General features: G+C 41.5%; 1 protein-coding gene across 1 annotated transcript in view; it reads left to right on the top strand.

Annotated features, from left to right (window-relative positions):
• Positions 1-21,699, top strand: part of LOC141994543 (NAD(P) transhydrogenase, mitochondrial-like) — a 67,280-nt gene that overhangs the window by 11,068 nt on the left and 34,513 nt on the right. The window contains exons 3-11 of the mRNA XM_074964781.1: positions 868-1,097; positions 1,872-2,089; positions 8,642-8,729; positions 10,250-10,338; positions 11,038-11,225; positions 11,550-11,683; positions 14,040-14,231; positions 15,571-15,724; positions 17,528-17,689. Of these exons, the coding sequence (XP_074820882.1) occupies positions 868-1,097; positions 1,872-2,089; positions 8,642-8,729; positions 10,250-10,338; positions 11,038-11,225; positions 11,550-11,683; positions 14,040-14,231; positions 15,571-15,724; positions 17,528-17,689 (1,455 nt within the window). The remainder of the gene's footprint in view (positions 1-867; positions 1,098-1,871; positions 2,090-8,641; positions 8,730-10,249; positions 10,339-11,037; positions 11,226-11,549; positions 11,684-14,039; positions 14,232-15,570; positions 15,725-17,527; positions 17,690-21,699) is intronic.

Raw genomic sequence — 21,699 nt, 5'->3', positions numbered from 1 at the left:
ACATATTCCTTGTGTTGCTCCCCCACCCCACTGCCACACGGAGTGAATTTGAGCCTTAAAAGGTCCAGTCTAGCTCCATTGAAGTCAATGGAAAAACTCCAATTGACTTAGTGGCAATAGGATTGGGCACTATATAGATGATAGTTTAGGGCTGGATCCTGAAAACATTTATTTATTGAGCACTGTAACTAGAACTGTGAATGCTGGCTGGATCAGACCCTTAAAAATCTACAGTGATAGCTCTTAGACTGTTTCACAATATGTCCTTGCCTCTTTGTCAACAAGCACAGTTCTCTCACATATGAAGCCAGGAAAAACAAAACTTCCTCTCCTCATGCTGCTGTCTTATTTTTGGTTTTTCCACCTCATGTGTGAGTGGAGTTGAGGTTGTCACTTCATTTGTTGTGGTCAAGTCCACACCTTTTTCAGGGTAAACAGCATGAAAACTTGTGTAAGCAGTATCCCAGCCAAGGGTTTTATAAACCAAACTTTAATTTGTTATCCTTTTAGCATCCGTGAATGTGTTTGTGGAAAAATGCACTATAAAAAAGTTAACAGCAGAATGTTTCATCTGGTAGCATTCTGTGTCAGTTACAAAAAACACAGACCCAGTCCTGTCACCCTTCCTCACGCAACTACTCCTACTGAGTACTACTCGTGGGAGTAAAGGTGTACAGGATTGGGTCCTTCGGCTGGGATTTCTAAAGTGCCTAATGGAGTTGGGCACGCCAGTTCTATTGACTTCCATTGGGAGTTGGATGCTGAAATACCCTTTGTGCCGTTGAAACTCTTCCCCCTTACGCCACAAACAACAATCCAATGAACATGAATTGGGAAAAATAACAATTTTCCTTTATTTTTACTTAGGAATTCGCTACAAGGATCTAGTTGTGGGTATCCCCAAAGAAACATGCAAAAATGAGAAGCGAGTGGCACTCTCTCCTGCCGGTGTCCAGGCCTTAGTTCAACAAGGCTTTAATGTGCAAGTGGAACATGGAGCTGGCGAAGAAGCAAAGTTTTCTGATGAGCAATACAAAGAGGCTGGAGCAGAAATCAATGACTTGAAAACTGTATTTGGCTCAGATATTGTTTTAAAGGCAAGTTTAGCATCTGACATGAATCATATATATTTATTCCAATGACAGTATGCAAAAGTCAGGAGAGACTCTTGATTTTAAGAAAATCAGAATTTCAGCATGAAATCAAATCAGTAGAACAACTTATCTATGGCATTAAATCATATGATAAACATAATCGTATATGTGTCCAGTAATATAATTGGTACAGTATTTTGTATCAACAGCTTTTGCAGCAATAGCTGCTTCACACCTATTAGGCATGCATTGTATTTCTGTTTTTTGATGGGAGGGTTAAGTTTCCGATATTGCTCAATATATACTCCAGTTCACACCAGTTGTGGTATGATTGTTGGTATTCTGTTCCATCCCAGATAATGTAAATCACTTACTTGCTCAATGGGATGAAGGGCATTTGACAGAAATGCATTTAACCCATTTTTGTCTACTACCATTGATCTAAAGCCCTGGTTCTTCATCAGGACCTGCTACCTCTAGACCAATGTTTCTCTGCCTTTTTGATACCGGGGACTTCCTTGCTACCTTCCTAAACTGTGTCAGGGAGATCTCAGGGACTGGCACCGGTCCATGGACTGGTTGTTGAGAAACACTGCTCTAGAAAATAGGACTCCACAAGGGCACAGGGATCTGCGTTAGGAACATGGGAGCCGAAGACACAAGATTCCATGTGTTTTATTAATACTAAATTCAGTTTCCAAAAGTTTAATTTAAATCATCAGACTGAACTTCTTTTTAATTAAAAAAGTAAAATGTATGGTATGTTTTGTGTCTAAGGTCAGAGCCCCAGGTTTTAATGAAGTGCTGGGAGTGCACGAGGCTTCTTTGCTCAAGGAGAATGCAACACTTGTCAGCTTTATCTACCCTGCTCAGAACCCAGATCTCCTAGGCAAACTTGCTCAGCGCAAAGCCACAGTCTTGGCAATGGACCAAGTTCCTCGAGTCACTATTGCTCAAGGATATGATGCCTTAAGCTCGATGGCCAACATTGCAGGGTGAGGATATGGAATATGAATTTTATTCATGAATGTTATCTTTGAATTGAAGGCATCCGGTGTAGCCTTGTGTCTGTTTGTTCCTGTGAGCACCATTCTACACATGTGATTTTACATAACCCTGCTCTCTATTGCATGCCAGGGGAGATAGAGTAGTGCTGGCTACTCCATTGTCTGCTTCTCTGCTGGGCTATAGGAGCCCCAAAAGAACAGGACAGGGGCTTGGCTAGCTCTGTCTTATGGCGTCGCTATCCTCCACAGGCACCCAGGGCAGCCCAGAAGAGGAGAAAAGGAAGAGAAGCTGGCAACCAGTTACGGTTCTCTGATTCTCTGTCCCAGACCAATCATAGATTAGAGCAGCAAACCCCCAGGCTGCTGTAACTGGTGCCAGCTGAATATGGTCCTCAAGGGACCATGCACCAGCTAGGAGGAAGTGGAGCACAATGTGCTCCAGATACTCCCTTCCCATCCCTTGCATGCCCTTTCACCAGGGACTGTAGGGAGCAAGGTGCAAAGGGTATAGAATCTGCCCCAAAGTATTGATTATGGCCCCTTTATATTCTGGCACTCAGGCCAACAAGGTTGGACACTACTGATTTAGGGCCTTGAGGACTGCAGGTTGGACACCACTGGCTTTTAGAATGGTGTGTTTCCCTTGTTATGTAAATGCCAGTGCCTTAAAACTGGTGCTGTTTTCTTTCTCAGATCGACAATACATAAATTGTCTTAGAATGATACTTATTGCAGGTGGGCAAGAAAACTTATTTCAGTCAATCCACTGTAACACATATGGTTCTAAATACCATTAACTCTGTGATAAATGTGCTCTTATATTTGGCATAGGTTTAACATACTAGTTTTTATTATTTTTCCATGATTCTCTTTCACACAAATAAAGCTGAACCGCAAGCTCCTTTGCAAGGAAAGTGTATTGATAGGAACATGCAAACTCCACTTTCCTTAGTTTTTTATCTGCCACTTCAAATTATCTTTGAAGTTGCTGTGCTACTCTGAGGACTGACACTAGGGGCTGCATGAACTGGGCATTCCACATGAACATATCACCTTTACAAGGCTTTTAACCTCTGACAACCTGAGTCACAAGCATCTCACTGCTGGTCTTGGACCCTTCCCTCCTACATGGCATCATGCTGTGCTACTAGCCAAGCCATCAACACCAATTGCCATTCAGCAATAGACACATTTGGAATCAATTCAGATTTGGAACTGATTTCAAAGCCATTTAGATTCAGGTAAGGAACTCGTTTAAAAAAAAAAAAGCACAACAAACTAGTTTAAACATTGGACCAATTATTTACATACATAAGCTACATATTGAAATGGTTTAAAATCTGAACCAATTCATCTCAAACAGAATTGGTAAAGATATCAAACACATTTAAGTGCATCACTGAATGAGGAATTTTCCTCACCATTTGCTGGCTTCCTCACCACTGAAATTTAATTCAGAAGATATTTGATAAAGCTTTCTCACTGCCTATTAGCCATGACATCATTGCAGTCCCCTGTAAAAGTATTGAGTGAATATAGTCCTTTCATTTTAGTGTCTTCCGCAACTTTGAGTAGGGAAATATTATGCATTTGTTCTTCCCTCTTTGTGTCTCTAGGAGCTTTGAAAATGCTCTTCTGTTGGGAATAGAGCAAACTCTAAAGAGTCGTCATCGCTATGTCAGACATTTGGGCCCACTTAAACTCACACTTAGCTACCAATATGTCTGAATGGGTCATCCCATACCAAAAAGAGACAAAACAAAATAACTCTTTTTTTCTCTTCCCTTGGGTGAATATTCCTTCAAAACACTTCCAAGGACTCAGCTGTTCAAATACCTTGTTGATGAGTCAACAGTGAGCTAAACTTCAATGGGAAATTGTGCCAAACCTGTACCTGACCCGGGATAGAATTTTTCTTTTTAAATCCTAAAGAATTTTAAAGAACATTTAGTGCTAATGATGTGCCAAACTGACATCATTATTATTCTAGGGACAAGAAGAGAGTGACATCTTTGTGCCATTCCATTCCTTTCCTCTTTTCCTGTCAGTGCCAGCAATGTTGTTCTCTGTGACACTTGTTTATTTGTAAATGGATGGAGATCATGATTCAGGTTCCTTCATGTAGACCACAGACTAGCAATCGGGTGCTGATAATTTTTGCTAGTCTGGGTCAGACTAAAAGCAATGATTAAAAAGAGAGAGAGCCCATTTCTCGTTACCAGACCCCAGATCTGATTACTTTCCACCTATGACAGGTTTCAGAGTAACAGCCGTGTTAGTCTGTATTTGCAAAAAGAAAAGGAGTACCTGTGGCACCTTAGAGCCTAACCAATTTATTTGAGCATAAGCTTTCGTGAGCTACAGCTCACTTCATTGGATGAAAGCTTATGCTCAAATAAATTGGTTAGTCTCTAAGGTGCCACAAGTACTCCTTTTCTTTGTCCACCTATGGTGTTGGTTACAAAAAAGGTTGGTTTACCTCCACCCCAACCCTCTGTGCCCCAGTAGTGGAACAGGAAAATATACACTCCAGAGAACTAGTTGAGGATGCCTAACTGATGCATTTGCCAGGAACAGTGGCTTCAATGGAACATGATTTGCCAACCCCTATGTGGGGAAATGCATACTAATCCCTTTAAAATGGCATAGGAATGAGTTCCTGGCCCTCTTGAATCATCCTGCCTTGCACCAGAATTGCATCTAGAACTGATTTTATGTTTGTGAACACTGAGACAAACTGATAAAAGTGTCAGTTTTTGAATGAAAACAGAACAAGCTGTCAAGTTAATCAAACACAATTCAGACCCGAGTCATGCAGCCACGTAAGGTTTTTTGTCATGTCCAGCATGGTATGAGTTGGACACTTTTACTTACTCCCTGGACTTTCTGTCTTTTATTGTAACAGGAAATACTTTGTAATTATTCATTTCCAGGACTGGTTCATCCCACGTGCACTATTTTTCTCCTTATGCCGTCAGAGGGAAGTGCGGTTATATGAATCACGTCTCATGTATTCAGCTCCATTGCTGCTAAGGAGGAAAAAATTACAAGCAATGATAATGTCAGCACAGTCAATATTGTTTGTCTTTGCAGAGCCATAAACAACATCATGAGGATATTTTTTAAAAGGTCTTGCTGACAGCTCTGGTAAATTTAAGCAATCAGGGTACAAAGATGAATAGTATTTTCCTGTTACATACACTCTATCTCTGTCTTTTAGCCTGTAAAACTGTTTAATTAACCTAGTGTCAAATCCTCTGATTTCCCTCCAATAGACTAACACAGGGCTCAAAACATGTCTTCATTTTTATACAGGCTGCTCTTAAAATATTTGTATTTAACATTCATCCACCCCTTTATTTACCCTAAGCCCAAAATATATTTAGACTCACAAGAAGCACACAACCACAAAAAGGAAACAGAGAGCATTCCACACTGGAGGATCAATTTTTGCTCTAATACAGAAAGTATGCACAGAAAAAGTTATTCTTTGGGAAATTTCTAGAAAAGGCTGGGTTGTACGTGATGGTTCTTTTAGAACAGCTTGAGTTTAAACATTGAACAGTTTAATGGGACCAAACACAGTTCTCAATAGGTGTAAGTCAAAGCAGAATTTGGCTCATGGGTATCATACATTCATGCAGCATTTAGCAGGGACCATCTATTAGAATCCAGTGGGCATATCTCATATCATCAATTTTCCTGCCCTTGCTTACCTTGGGCATTAGCATGTCTCAGTCTCCCCGATCTTTCATGTCTATTTACTGGGTGAAAGCCTGACTCTATTCAAGTCAATGGGGCCAAGATTTCATCCATTCTGTTACTCAGTTCTCGAGATGCTCTCCTCCAGAATAACTCCTTTGCAGTATCACATGGTACGGACAATGGGCCATCTTCTGTGCCATCTTACACATCATTGGAGTCAAGAGGGTTACACTTAATGCACATTTGGATTGCTGACTTTGAGATGGTCACATGTATTCAGTAATCTTTTAGGCTAATTGGGTGTTTCCTCCAGTTCCATGCTTAGTTTTCTAATGTAACTTATTTATGCCTAATCACGGAGGTTTTCTTTAGGTTTTGCTGTTTGCTGTTGAATCTGTCACATAATCAGCCACTCCAAGAGCCTCCGTGAAACCATATGAACCTTTAAAAAGAAAAGGAGTACTTGTGACACCTTAGAGACTAACAAATTTATTTGAGCATAAGCTTTCATGAGCTACCGCTCACTTCATTGGATGCATGCAGTGGAAAATACAGTGGGGAGATTTTATATACAGAGAACATGAAACAATGGGTGTTACCATACATACTGTAATGAGAGTGATCAGGTAAGGTGAGCTATTACCAGCAGGAGAGAAAAAAAACCCAAAACCTTTTGTAGTGATAATCAAGGTGGGCCATTTCCAGCAGTTGACAAGACTGTCTGAGGAACAGCGGAGGGGGGGAAATAAACATGGGGAAATAGTTTTACTTTGTGTAATGACACATCCACTCCCAGTCTTTATTCAAGCCTAATGTAATGGTGTCCAGTCTGCAAATTAATTCCAATTCAGCAGTCTCTCCTTGGAGTCTGTTTTTGAAGTTTTTTTTTGTTGAAGAATTGCGACTTTTAGGTCTGTAATCGAGTGACCAGAGAGATTGAAGTGTTATCACTACAAAGGTTTTTTTTTCTCTCCTGCTGGTAATAGCTCACCTTACCTGATCACTCTCGTTACACTGTGTATGGTATCACCCATTGTGTCATGTTCTCTGTGTATATAAAATCTCCCCACTGTATTTTCCACTGCATGCATCCGATGAAGTGAGGCTTATGCTGAAATAAATTTGTTAGTCTCTAAGGTGCCACAAGTCCTCCTTTTCTTTTTGCGGATACAGACTAACACAGCTGCTACTCTGAAACCTGTCACATGACCCTTTATGTAGTTTGGCCTTTTTCATATTCACCCCCAAACACCAAAGAGTAGTAACTAGTCCAAAGTGGTCCGAAAATCTTTAGTTTACAAAAAGCCGTTTTTGAGTTACTGGAAAGCTGCATCACTTCTAAAACTGCCACCTGCTCTTTCTTTTGTCTCCCAATAGCCATTAAGAGAAACAGTTTCAAAGTTAAAGCAAAAATTCCATCGTAGACTGCTATTTGTAGGTTTCATTCTGAGGTGCATTCTCCCAGTTTCGTCATCTAAAGATTAAAGTGGGTCTGAGCCACAAACTTTTTGTATCTGAAACTGGATCCAAACTTCCTTAAATCTGGGCATATCTGGCTCCTAGGATTGAGGTCACACACTACAGGCCCAACCCTGTAAGATGCTGAAGGTTTTCTGAGAAGAACTGAGCTCCTTCTGTGAGAGCTGAGGGAGTTGGCGCCTCTTAGGAAGCATTCAGCATCATGCAAGCCCTGCTAGTGGTGGGATGAGTCTCCACATTTGAATCCTGATCTTCATCACAACTTTCCTGAAGCTAATAATGGGTATCCAGATCTGGGGAGTTGCTTTGGTGCCATCTTTGCTGAAAGTAATGGCTGATGTAGCAAAGATACACTAGGCACTTTCAGGCTGGTTAGTACTGCTAGGCAACAAAAATTTGAAGCCACGGACAGCATTTTAATGAATGTTTGCTGGGTCACCTCCTGTTCTCTGAAAAAAGAACAATTCATTTGAGAGGTTTTCTGAACAGCAGTTAATTAGGAAGGATACGTTATGAAGGAATGTTAAGGAAACCCATAACTATGGGTGCCGCACACACGCTTCCTTTGGAAAGGAAATGCGCTGTTTGCCTCATTTTCCATTTCATGCAGTGTTTAAATGATTGCCGATTAATTCGTTTAATGAGGGAACCCCTGTGCTGTGCATTCTAGATGTAACAATAGCCTGGCCGGCATTCCACCTGCAAGGTCGTACGCATGGAAGCCCCAGGCCCATTAAAGCACAGACACTACCGCTTCACTCAGAGGTGGTTTTTTTTTGTTTTGCTTTGTTTTTTCAAAAAAAAGTAAAAATATTGTAACCATAATAAGCATTTTATTTATGCCATGAGTCCACGCCCTTGGTACACATTCCTTTCCCAGCAATAGTCCTCCATCAGGCATTCACTTTAAAAGAGTGTTACAAACCACTGGTATAAATTGTTATGACATCTGCATGTATTTTTTCAGTTAGCAGATGTATTGGTTTAAGATGTTCAATAACTGTTGTTTGTTTTATGGGGTTTCTATTAATTATCTCATTGATTTGGTCTGTGTATTTGTCTGAAGGGTTTTGGCCCAGCTATCTGCGGTACCCAGGAAGGTACAGTACCTAATGATACCTTTGGCATAGTCAGGGCCGGCTCTAGGTTTTTTGCTGCCCGAAGCAAGCAAAAAAAAAAAAAAAGGGGGGGGGGTGCGATCCAAGTGCTGGAATGCCGCCCCTTGAAAAGTGCCGTCCGAAGCACGTGCTTGGTTTGCTGGTGCCTAGAGCCGGCCCTGGGCATAGTTATCCTCATGCTCTGTCTGCAGAGGCTTTACTGCATTGCCGCAATGTTTTTTTTGTTTTCATTTTCTAGGTACAAGGCTGTAATCCTGGCAGCTAATCATTTTGGTAGATTTTTTACTGGTCAGATAACAGCAGCTGGAAAGGTGCCTCCTGCAAAGGTATGGATTGTACAGATGAGATGTGTGGAGTAAAATTCTGTCCTGACTGACAGTATAGTCAGGGAGTACAGCTCCACTATATGACCTTTCTAGGAAATCTAGGATATAGCCGTTACAGTTCCATTTGTTGCAACCTTATTTGTACTAGGGCCAGATTGTACCTGTTCCTTACACAGGTGGGTGGGGCATAAGGAGCCTTCCCCCCATGTTCCCCCTTTCCCCGCCGCCCCAGAGACCAGGTATAATTGCAGTACCTGAGCTCTCCAGAGTGCAGAGACTGCGCTCCACTAGAACTTCCTACGGCACTAGCCTTCCCAAAGGTGGTTGGGTGGAACCGGGCACTTCCAGAGCTGGATGGCTGCCGTGTGGATTGTTCACAGCAATCCCATGTGGGGTTGGTGCACTGGGTCCACTTTTTCTGTGCGGGTAGGAGCTCTCAGAGCTCCTTCTGGAGAGCTGCAGCTCCACGCTGCCCCAAGCACAGGTCTATGCCTAATATGGCTGATAGCAGGCCAGATTCTGCTCTCCTCTACACAAATGCAATGCCTCTGAGGTGAAAGGGAGTTGTCTACACTGCACTTTCATTGGTAAAACTTTTGTCGGTCATGGGTGTGAAAAAAATACCCCCCGACCAACAAAAGTTTTACCGACGAAAAGCACCAGTGTGGACAGCACTTTGTTGGTGGGGGAAGCTCCTCATTGAGGGTGGTTTTATTTTGTCAGCAGGAGAGCTGTCTTCTGCTGACAAAGAGAGACTACACTGCGTACCTTACAGCGGCACTGTTGTAGTGACACAGCTATGTTGCTGTAATGTGCGCAGTGTAAATATAGCCTTAGAAGAGAACTTGGCCCCAGATCTGTTCTAACTTGGCTTTTCGAAGTATTTTGGCAAATGTTTGATCGGATGAAATCATTTAAGTGCCACAAATGCATTTAATCACATCATGCCTAGAGACAGATATTCATCAGAGGTTTGTGTGTGTGTGTGTGTTTGTTTGTTCGGTTGTTTGTTGAAAATAATCTTCCAACAGAATGTTACTCACCAAGGGACTGATACCCATTTCAGTGGGAGTTGAAGTTTACATTACATTCTGAGGTCAGAATTTTGTCTATAACATCCATCCGAGGAAAAGCCAGACTATAACAGAGCAAAGCATTTAAATAGCTGATTAAATCAGGCCTATTTTCTCCACCAATGTTCCAGAGTGAATGTTTGAAGTCCTGCTGGTGTAGGAAGATTAGCCCTATTCATGTTTTGTTTCACTTAAGGGTTTAAATAGCTAATCATTTTCTACCTGATCTTATTTTGTAAATATCACACCTTGTGCAGGTGGTTATTTAAGTACTTACATAGTTGTGATAAGGTTTGAAACTTCCTTGAAGTACTTACATTTAGTGGCATCAGATGCTCTTGTAACTTCACGTGCTTTTGAAGATAAGTGACATAATACACTCAGCATGGAGTGGGAGTAGGACACAGAATACACTTAGCTCACTCTCCATGTGTGTGTTCTCTCTAGATGTTGATAATTGGTGGTGGCGTGGCTGGGCTTGCTGCTGCAGGAGCTGCCAGAGCAATGGGAGCCGTCGTCAGAGGATTTGACACCAGGTAGGGTAAGAAAATATCAGCTTAGATTCTAAAATACTGTACTTAGGTTTGTATAAAACATCCTGGGCAAAATCCTGCTCTCAGTTACATCAGTGAAATTCCCGTTGAAACAAATGTCCCAAATTTATCTCTGGTGTAAGACCGTGACGTGAGCATGCACAGCAGCCAATGAACACATGCGGTATGGGTATACTGGTACACAAATTCCCGCCTTGCACATGTGCCCCAGGCTTACACATATTCAAGTTGGCTGCATTCAAGTCCAAGGTCTAGTTTTGATCAAAATCCCACTTGCAAGATAATACAAAATATTATCATTTAGGCATGGAAAAAGCCTAATAGTACAGCTGCATATGATATATAACTGATTTTTTTTCAGTTCACTGGTAGTTTATTAAGTTCTTGAAGTCTTGGTTCAATTAGAAAGTTTAGAAGAAGCTAAGATACCGCTTAGTAATTATGTCAAGCATCCTGAGAGAAGAACTAGAAACCCTGAATTCAGTGTGGCTCTGCTTTGGTGCAGAGCTTCGCACATGCAAAATTAGAGTCTATGTTGTGTTTCTTTGCTGTAAATTAATGTAACAGAGTTTGTGAACTGCTGTCATCTTGCAACTGGTAATGTAATCATGCAATGGCTGCCATGATGAAATAGCAAACTGCAATAATCCAATATCTGTTATCTCTGTACTTTGCATGCAGGCTGCCAGCACTGGAGCAATTTAAATCCCTTGGAGCAGAACCTCTCGAAGTGAATATTGCTGAAACTGGAGAAGGTGTTGGAGGCTATGCAAAAGAAATGTCCAAAGAATTTATTGAAGCAGAAATGGCATTATTTGCCAAACAGTGTAAAGAAGTGGATATTCTTATTAGTACTGCGCTTATACCAGGTAAGGTGTAGCTTTTTGATTATTGCAGACTTAAATATATGTTCCTATTAACGTTTCCGGATTAGTGATATGAATACAGTTAGACAATCAATAGCAATTATGGATGAATAAGGGCTTCAGGTTTGGGCTCCAGTTAATATTTATTTCATGGATTAGAACAGCTTCTTTTGAATAGTATGATTAGTATTTTATTATTTATTTCCAGTAGCACCCACAATATACTAGATGTTTTCCTTGCACATCTTCAGTTTCTGTGGAAGAATCTTACTGTATGCAATGATAACAGTTAGCAGATTTTTACTTTTATTTTTTAATTTGCAATAGGGAAAAAAGCCCCAATCCTAATCACTAAGGATATGGTAGAGTCAATGAAGGATGGATCGGTAATTGTGGATCTTGCATCTGAGGCTGGTGGCAATGTGGAAACGACTCATCCTGGAGAGCTTTATATTCACAGGGTCTGTAGAATAAAAGTCAATGCTTATTAGAAATGGTTGAAGTGTATATAAAATTGAAACAATATTACAATTGTCTGAAGAAACTAAAAAGTAATAACCATTCTAGTAACAAAGAGCTGGCCATGTTTCCTTGAAGCCATTGTATGTCTGTCATGAATACTTACTATTGTGTGGCAGGATAATAAAGCAGAGTCTTTCACTTCACAAGTAATGAAACCACAAATTGGAATACTGTCCAGACACCATTCCATCTTTGAAGATTTTATGCTTTGTGATTTTTATAAGCATGGTTACAGTGTTTTTAATAACCGTATTCATAAATGCCCTTAAATTCATCCCCAGAGCTTTACTAACAAAACGGTGGAGCTGTCCAAAGTCCAAGTATAGTAAAAGCAAAGGAAATTTGACTTAGAGGTTCATTTTATTTAATCACTTATAAAACTAACAATGGTCAATTTCACTATTTTAAATATTGAACCATCAATTTTAACATAGAAAATTGCCATTCTTAGATGAAGTTTGATTTCATCTGTACAATGTAGAACTGTAAGATAATATAAAGGTGTAATTATTTATCTGTTGCTAAAACATATATTTAATCTGAATTGTTACAAAGGACCAGACTAAGGCACTTTTCCATAACTATCTTCCCCTTCCCAGTATGGCCAGCCCCAAAACTACAAAATCATGGAGTTAGGCTCCAAAAATAATGCTGTGTAAAAATATTAAATATTGAGAGTTTTTTATTTGCCTCCTGGTGTTGGAACATCTAGGGTTCACGTTTTCAAGTTTCTCTGCAGCCATGAGACCAGCCTGCATCTTTACAAAGATATAAGGGCACCTGTGTGAAAAGATAAAAATGTAAAGTAGGGGCAGCTTTCTGCTCATTGTAACGAGAACCTGAAATAGGGAATGAAGATCCAGCAGGCAAACATGCAGAGCTGAGGGCTTTAGCCAATATCTTTCTGTTGATTAAAAGGAAGCTTTCCCTGGGAGCAGGATACCCCATAACTGCTTACTGTAGGGTTTCAGATAGCGGGGACTGTACGGACACTCTGAATGTTCCATGCAGTGTTACAGCTGTTTATTTAATTTTCCACCCTAACTAGTTCCAAAATCATTAACTCCAGCAGGAGCTTTAGAGTCCTGAACTACAACAACAAATATTTTTGAAGAAGATAACATTCCTGATGTGTAATTGTTCTCTGAACAGAGAGCAATGATAGACCACTATTCCCTGCCTACCTCCCATCAGAGATGAGGTCTCTCTGTAATCCTTTCTAATTTTTTCCAAACGTCAGAATTTTGTACTTTTATCTTTGCAAGGAACTGATGTTTGAAGCCACTAGGGGTCACTGTGGCTTCACTGCAGGGGAGGCACACAAAGCCCCCTGTAGGAGCCAATGGCTGTGCAAGCTGTTAGGATGGAATATACTAAATGAACAATTGAAATGGGGCATAGAGCCTTAATAGCATCATTAGAGCCCCCACAATATTCTAGACAGGGGCTAGTAGGCTGTGGCTGTGTTCTGAAAAGTCAGCTGCAAAGAGCAGTCCCATCTATGGTGTTTCAGTGTCGACTTGCACTGATATTGTCTGTGGTTGTCATACTTGAATATTATAACCTTTCCCTTACTCCTGAACGTATGTTGGAGCCAGCACCTGTGGCTACATATGGGATAAGTTGGCAGCTGCACAATCCAGATGGCTAATAATGGAATGTGTTATAATGAGGATAAAATAAAAGGAAAAAACCCCAAGAATTTATGGCACAGCATCCAAGATAGAGCATATGCAGTTGTTTTGAGACGATAGGGTTAGAATTATTTTATTTTCAATAGTCCACATACTTAAGCTTTAATACTGTGAGATGTTGGTAAGGAAACTTTATCCTCTTCTGTGTGTTTGCAAAGAATAGAAATGAAGGTATCTAAAACCATATCTTCCTTTTGGAACTAATTGGAGTCCAGTTAACCTGGGAAACATATTTTGCAATGTAATCTTTATCAGACAAACAAAAGGTGTTCTCAAACTTTAAAAAGCGCTTGACTTTTTATTCTCAAAATAAGCACCATATGGTTCCCCAACTGGCCTCCCAGCTTGTTCGGTTTCTGGCTTGCTGACAAAATTGCTGATTTTTTTTTTTTAATGTTCAGACATCAGAGTAAGCTATTAGTTTTAAAAGAAAACCCTTAACTTGTAAAACAAAGCGTTGGAAAGAAGTGTCTGCAGTAATATGCAAATTTGATTTACTAGCATTTGTAAAATATGCATCAGGTCTGTGGAGAACACCTGAAAAGTTTTCAAGATAATACATGAAAAGATTTGACATAAATTTATTTTTCTTTCTCATCAGGGTGTGGTTCACATTGGTTATACAGATTTGCCAAGTAGAATGGCAACTCAGGCCAGTAGCCTGTATTCCAACAACATCTTGAAATTATTAAAAGCTATTTCTCCTGACAAAGAATATTTTCATTTTGAGCCAAAAGATAATTTTGATTATGGGACTATTGATCATGTAATTAGAGGAACCATGGTAATGAAGGTGAGTTTTAAGCTCATTTTTAAATTGCTGAGAAATGGGAATAAAAATGTATTATGAAGGACATAAATGTTCCTGTTAGCCAATCCAGGAAATCATCTCAATGGCTAGCTCTTATAATATTCATAAAGGTGCAATGCAGGCAGTTTATATTTTAAATGTTGCCAGCACTAAGATAGTTAGGGGCAAAATATAGGTTAATAAAAGTCTCAGATGAAAGCTGTGCCATTGATTTGGGATTCATAATGAAGAATTCGAGACTGAGGATTGATCCATTAGCTCAGTGATTGTGGGAGATATGAATTCAAGTGTCAGATGGGGTTTCTTTCTCTGGGATCAATATGTGCTGCGAACGTGAGAGGATGTATTTAGCCAAGGAGTGAGATGGGTGGGTGGGAGTGTGAGCTATGCATGATTCTTGAAATAATGTTCGTTAGTGTTAACATTGGAAGGCTTTATTGACTGGAGGATGTTTCTGTGATGCAGTCACATCAGTGTGGGAGGAACAAGGGCACTGTTGCTTAAGACAATATTCTTCTGAAGCAGTAGTGTTCAAGCCTCAGTGTATGGGAAGGAAAATGGGATAGACTGCAACCCCTTACGACTGCCCCTCACCATCCTCCAGAGTCCCCGTCTTAGTAGCAGAAATCACCATCCTTTCTGCTGCCCCTGTCACTGTGGGAGAAGGGGCAAGGGAACCTGAACTGGCAAATAAATGACAATTAAGATCACCTCTGTGTTGACTGAAATTTTTCCAAACAGGAGAAATTTCTTTGGATAGACTGATTTTTTGCAGGGATGTTTATTTTGGATGGAATGTAGAGTAAGGAGTATTTCTGTTGGTAGGGTGAATTCACAGGGATCCATATCTGCCTTCAGGTATCATTAGACCAAAGCATAGTTATGCACAATAATTAAATATTGACAGGCTGAAATTAATCTTTGGCAGAGGAGTTGTTAGAGAGAAATGTAATAGACCTAAAAGATACCAGGCCAGATGCTATGCTGCAACTCACAGGGTGCTGGAGAGGCCAAAGGTGGCTTTTCACCACTGAACGCATCAATCAGTGCTAATTTGCAGCCCTAAAAGTTATTTAATTGAAACATAGATTAAAAAATTCTAATTTATTAAAACCAGGATCTTTACAATAAAGTTATCTGTGCTCTTTCATCAGTGTAATAAAAAATAAAGGCCAAATCCTGAGTCTTTACTCATCTCAGTAATCCCAGCGCCTTCCCTGAGCCAAATCCTCTGAGTATATGTCATAGGATCAGACCCTAATATAATGGAGGGCAAGATGCCACATGAATCCATCATAGTCATTGTCTTGTTCTGTCACAGGAAGGTAAGAATTTATTTCCAGCACCTTTACCAAGAACAATGCCTCCTTCTGTCCCTGCTAAACAAAAAACTGTGCAAGAACTAGAATCTGAGAGAAAAGCCTCCATCTCACCATTCAGAAAAACCATGACATCAGCTGGAGTTTACACAGCAGGTAAAAATGATTCACCAAGAAATATTTGGCTGCACAATCAATTTTGTTTGCATTTCCTTCAGCCTGCATGACATTTACACCTAAGTCTTGCTAAGTTGTATTTATTGAAAATCAAATAAAAACCAACTCCTGAACTGGAGCTATGCACAGTGTCTTAATATTGAGAAGTAGCGGAAACGGTAAAATGATCTGCTAACTTAAGTTACTTTCCATGTGAATGAGAGACTGGAAAGTGGTGGTAGAGTACAGGTTAGTTCTCTGATGTTCTGTGTTAAATCATTGCATACTTAGCATAACCAAGAAACTAGCCCTGCTAGTAACTGCATATATAATAAAGAGCCAATATGATATTGTGTAAGGGCCAGATCCAAAGCCCATTGATATTAATGACTCTAACTTCAAAGAGTTTGGGATCAGGCTTTTAATGCACTATCTATTCCCAAATGTCATTGCCAGTGCTTTGGTTATTATACTTCGAAAAATACTGTGTTAAAATGGAAAATAAACCAAATAACAAGGTTTTGATTTTAGCTAGTAATGTTTTCACTCATAAACAGCATTGCATTATTCTGTCTTTATTAAGTTTCTTTAAAAAGAACAAGGGTAGAATGAATATAAAAATAATCGTTAATGTAAGTGATGACAGGACATTTTAACACACCTTTGTGAGGGCTATTCACCTTCTGAAATCTTGTGCCAGATAAATGAGCAACAAAAGGAGTAGCCATTAGTCCAAAGAACGGGATTTTCTGGCAGTGGAGAAAATGGATTTTAAAGGGAGTGTGGGGTGGAGGAAGATCTAAGAACTTGCTTTCATTTAGCAAATCTTCCCTAATTCCATCCTTGTGTGGGACCCAAAAACCTCCCACATGGCCTCATCACGATGGTTTTGTCATCGCTGGGTAATAAGCTTGTAGATAAGTTCATTACTGAATACTGTCCTTGGAGTATAATCACTTTATTATCCCACTCTGGAGATCTGTTTTCTTTGATTAATGCTGCCAAATGCAAGTTTAAATACTTCAAAAAAGCCTTCTCAGGCTGGTTAGCACTTCAAAAATTGACACCTCCCCACTAAGAGCCAGATTCTGTCACCCTTGCTCACCGGTACTACTCTGCTCAGAGGGTGGTCCAATTGATTGTACTAGGACTGTGTAAGTAGTAAAGTGCTACAGAATGGGGCAGAAACTGGCCATTCGTAAATAAATATATATAATTTCAGCCATGTATCTGTCACAATGGTGCATTCTTTTCTTAGAGGAAAAACAATTTTTGAAATTTGAGTTTGTATGGCCAAGAAGACAAGTACTGTACTGAAGGAGATAATAGAGTTTCTACCAGTGGAATATTATTGAAATGTTTGTGTGGTCTGCCTGTTTCAATAATATACAGCTGCCACAATGTGGTCTGTTTTCCTACTAGAGCATTGAAGATTGTGAGACGTCATTGGAGAATCGATGCCATTTTTCATTTTGCTTTTATTGATTAACTATTCTGCTATGCTTTGCGCAAGCTAAGTATTTTGCATTTCAGAGATTTTTATTGTTGGCATCTCCAGCTCTGGATCCTAAGACTGGAACAGATAAATTGGTGAACTGAATTCTACACTATGCAACGTTTAGTTCTGGCAGAAACAAGGAATAAAAGTTAGGTATATAAAAGCATGTCTAGGAGCCTTCTCCTGCTCCCATTGATGTCAAAGCTTCATTGGAACAGGGTTGGGTTCTTGCTCTGTTTTTATTTTATGACTAATAAAAGAAAAATGCTTTTTTTATTCTTCTGAGCACGTGCTTTTCTTTTTAGGCTTGACAGGTGTTTTAGGATTGGGGCTTATTTCTCCTAATGCTGCTTTTACTCAAATGGTGACTACATTTGGTCTCGCTGGAATCGTTGGCTATCATACTGTCTGGGGTGTCACACCAGCCCTGCATTCACCCCTCATGTCAGTAACAAATGCAATTTCTGGTAAGTGCACTCCTTTCTTCTCTTGTGTGTTTTGTTATGAGAGATTTAGGGTCAAAGTCTCTGCTGGGACACTTATACAGATGGGGAAACTGAGACATAAAGGGGGTAAGTGATTTACCCAAGGCCAGAGAGTGGGTTACTGTTATAACTGGGATTAGAAGTCAGGAGTTCCTGCCTCTCAAATCCTTGCTCAGTGCTCTAGACAGTGCTGCCTTTAGTTTTTACTTCTATCCCCAGGGAAGTTCCCCACAGAGAACTCACTAGAATCACGCAGCCCAAGGGCTGAATGAGAAGCATCCCTTTTAAAGATAAAGCCAATATATTGGCTATTAAAGTTATATAACAGATACAAATATCTGTATGAGGAATGATAGGATGGGGAAGACTGTCACACACATCATGGCAATCACAAGAAATGGGTATGCCTAGCGTCACTGTACAAGGCACATTGTAGGCTCTATTCCTTTCCACATCCTTTGTCTGGTTTTGATCTGTGTAGGGGCCAGCTTGTACCTGGCTCTTTTATAGCTGGCGGGGGTGGGGGCGGGGGCAGAGGCAAGAATGCAAGGAGTCTGGCACAACTGTAATCCCTACACTTGGCGGGGAGGAAGTGTAGAGACTCTTCTCTTACAGGGTAGGTCTACACTGCATTCTCCTTACATCAAAGTGTAGAGTACCTATTGCACGCCACACACACACACCCCACAGCACAGTACAAATAACCATGTAGATGGTGAGGCACTGTTTAGGTGAGTAAAGACATGCCCGAGCCCTAGGGTATATACCCGACATGGCTCTCTATACACCCAAGCCATGACTGCATCTTCTACACTGTAGTTTTTAGCAGTGTAGTGACCTACTGCTGAAGCCTCTCCCTGCTACGGCAGGGAAAGACTCTGGCAGGGTGCTGAGAGGGGAGCATGCTGCCTCATCCAACCGGGACCCTCCTCCTGCATGCCTGGGAGCTCTGGGGAGGAAGGCACAATCCTTAGTTTCCATTGGCCACTCTCTGTTTCCCCCGAAATGGCCCTGTGGATTCAAGGCACAGTCTAGCTCCTTGAGGATAGAGAGATTGTGTATTCCTACATGCCTGCAAAGCACCTAGCACACACACTGCACTGTGTGAATCATAGAATCATAGAATATCAGGGTTGGAAGGGACCTCAGGAGGTCATCTAGTCCAACCTCCTTCTGAAAGCAGGACCGATCCCCGACTAAATCATCCCAGCCAGGGCTTTGTCATGCCTGACCTTAAAAACTTCTAGGGAAGGAGATTTCACCACCTCCCTAGGTAACGCATTCCAGTGTTTCACCACCCTCCTAGTGAAAAAGTTTTTCCTAATATACAACCTATATCTCTGCCACTGCAACTTGAGACCATTACTCCTTGTTCTGTCATCTGCTACCACTGAGAACAGTCTAGAGCCATCCTCTTTGGAACCCCCTTTCAGGTAGTTGAAAGCAGCTATCAAATCCCCCCTCATTCTTCTCTTCTGAAGACTAAACATCCCCAGTTCCCTCAGCCTCTCCTCATAAGTCATGTGTTCCAGTCCCCTAATCATTTTTGTTGCCCTCCGCTGGACTCTTTCCAATTTTTCCACATCCTTCTTGTAGTGTGGGGCCCAAAACTGGACACAGTACTCCAGATGAGGCCTCACCAATGTCGAATAGAGGGGAACGATCATGTCCCTCGATCTGCTGGCAATGCCCCTACTTATACATCCCAAAATGCCATTGGCCTTCTTGGCAACAAGGGCACACTGTTGACTCATATCCAACTTCTCGTCCACTGTAACCCCTAGGTCCTTTTCTGCAGAACTGCTGCCGAGCCATTCGGTCCCTAGTCTGTAGCGGTGCATGGGATTCTTCCATCCTAAGTGCAGGACTCTGCACTTGTCCTTGTTGAACCTCATCAGATTTCTTTTGGCCCAATCCTCCAATTTGTCTAGGTCCCTCTGTATCCTATCCCTACCCTCCAGTGTATCTACCACTCCTCCCAGTTTAGTGTCATCTGCAAACTTGCTGAGGGTGCAATCCACACCATCCTCCAGATCATTTATGAAGATATTGAACAAAACCGGCCCCAGGACCGACCCCTGGGGCACTCCACTTGATACCGGCTGCCAACTAGACATGGAGCCATTGATCACTACCCGTTGAGCCCGACAATCTAGCCAGCTTTCTATCCACCTTATAGTCAATTCATCCAGCCCATACTTCTTTAACTTGCTGGCAAGAATACTGTGGGAGACCGTGTCAAAAGCTTTGCTAAAGTCAAGGAACAACACGTCCACTGCTTTCCCTTCATCCACAGAGCCAGTTGTCTCGTCATAGAAGGCAATTAGATTAGTCAGGCATGACTTGCCCTTGGTGAATCCATGCTGACTGTTCCTGATCACTTTCCTCTCCCCTAAGTTCTTCAGAATTGATTCCTTGAGGACCTGCTCCATGATTTTTCCAGGGACTGAGGTCAGGCTGAGTGGCCTGTAGTTCCCAGGATCCCCCTTCTTCCCTTTTTTAAAGATGGGCACTACATTAGCCTTTTTCCAGTCGTCCAGGACTTCCCCCGATCGCCATGAGTTTTCAAAGATAATGGCCAATGGCTCTGCAACCAAATCCACCAGCTCCTTTAGCACTCTCGGATGCAACGCATCCAGCCCCATGGACTTGTGCTCGTCCAGCTTTTCTAAATAGTCCCGAACCACTTCTTTCTCCACAGAGGGCTGGTCACCTCCTCCCCATGCTGTGCTGCCCAGTGCAGTAGTCTGGGAGCTGAACTTGTTTGTGAAGACAGAGGCAAAAAAAGCATTGAGTACATTAGCTTTTTCCACATCCTCTGTCACGAGGTTGCCTCCCTCATTCAGTAAGGGGCCCACACTTTCCTTGACTTTCTTCTTGTTGTTAACATACCTGAAGAAACCCTTCTTGTTACTCTTAACATCTCTTGCTAGCTGCAACTCCAGGTGGGATTTGGCCTTCCTGATTACACTCCTTCATCCCCGAGCAATATTTTTATACTCATCCCTGGTCATTTGTCCAATCTTCCACTTCTTGTAAGCTTTTTTTTTGCATTTAAGAGCAGCAAGGATTTCACTGTTAAGCCAAGCTGGTCGCCTGCCATATTTACTATTCTTTCTACACATTGGGATGGTTTGTCCCTATAACCTCAATAAGGATTCTTTAAAATACAGCCAGCTCTCCTGGACTCCTTCCCCCTCATGTTATTCTCCCAGGGGATCTTGCCCATCAGTTCCCTGAGGGAGTCAAAGTCTGCTTTTCTGAAGTCCAGGGTCTGTATTCTGCTGCTCTCCTTTCTTCCTTGTGTTAGGATCCTGAACTCGACCATTTCATGGTCACTGCCTCCCAGGTTCCCATCCACTTTTGCTTCCCCTACTAATTCTTCCCGGTTTGTGAGCAGCAGGTCAAGAAGAGCTCTGCCCCTAGTTGGTTCCTCCAGCACTTGCACCAGGAAATTGTCCCCTACATTTTCCAAAAACTTCCTGGATTGCCTGTGCACCGCTGTATTGCTCTCCCAGCAGATATCAGGGTGATTGAAGTCTCCCATGAGAACCAGGGCCTGCGATCTAGTAACTTCTGCGAGTTGCCGGAAGAAAGCCTCATCCACCTCGTCCATATGATGAATAATAACATAGTAGTGATCTTACAAGTAGTGTGCTTCAGAGGTGGGCAAAAACTGAATTTCTTGGAACCTAGACCACAGCTAAGATTATCAAAATGTGTCTTCACTCAGCTTCCTGAAGAAGTGAGACGCAATACTATCTAAATGTGATGGATTTCATGTGGTAATAACCTCAGCGATGCTCTGCTGATACTATTTATTAATCATGTTTGTTAGGTTATTCCCTAAGGACCCACCAAGATTGGGGCCCCACTGTGCTGGGCACTGTTCAAACACAGAGTAGCAGACAGTCCCTGCCCCCAAGAGTCTACAATCTCAATAGACCAGACAGGCACTGTGTGGGGAAAGGGCTAGAACACACAAACAGAGT

This window comes from Natator depressus, chromosome 10 (assembly GCF_965152275.1).
Source record: "Natator depressus isolate rNatDep1 chromosome 10, rNatDep2.hap1, whole genome shotgun sequence".
In the NCBI taxonomy this organism is placed as follows: Eukaryota; Metazoa; Chordata; order Testudines; family Cheloniidae; genus Natator; species Natator depressus.
This window is presented reverse-complemented; position numbering and strand designations above follow the sequence as displayed.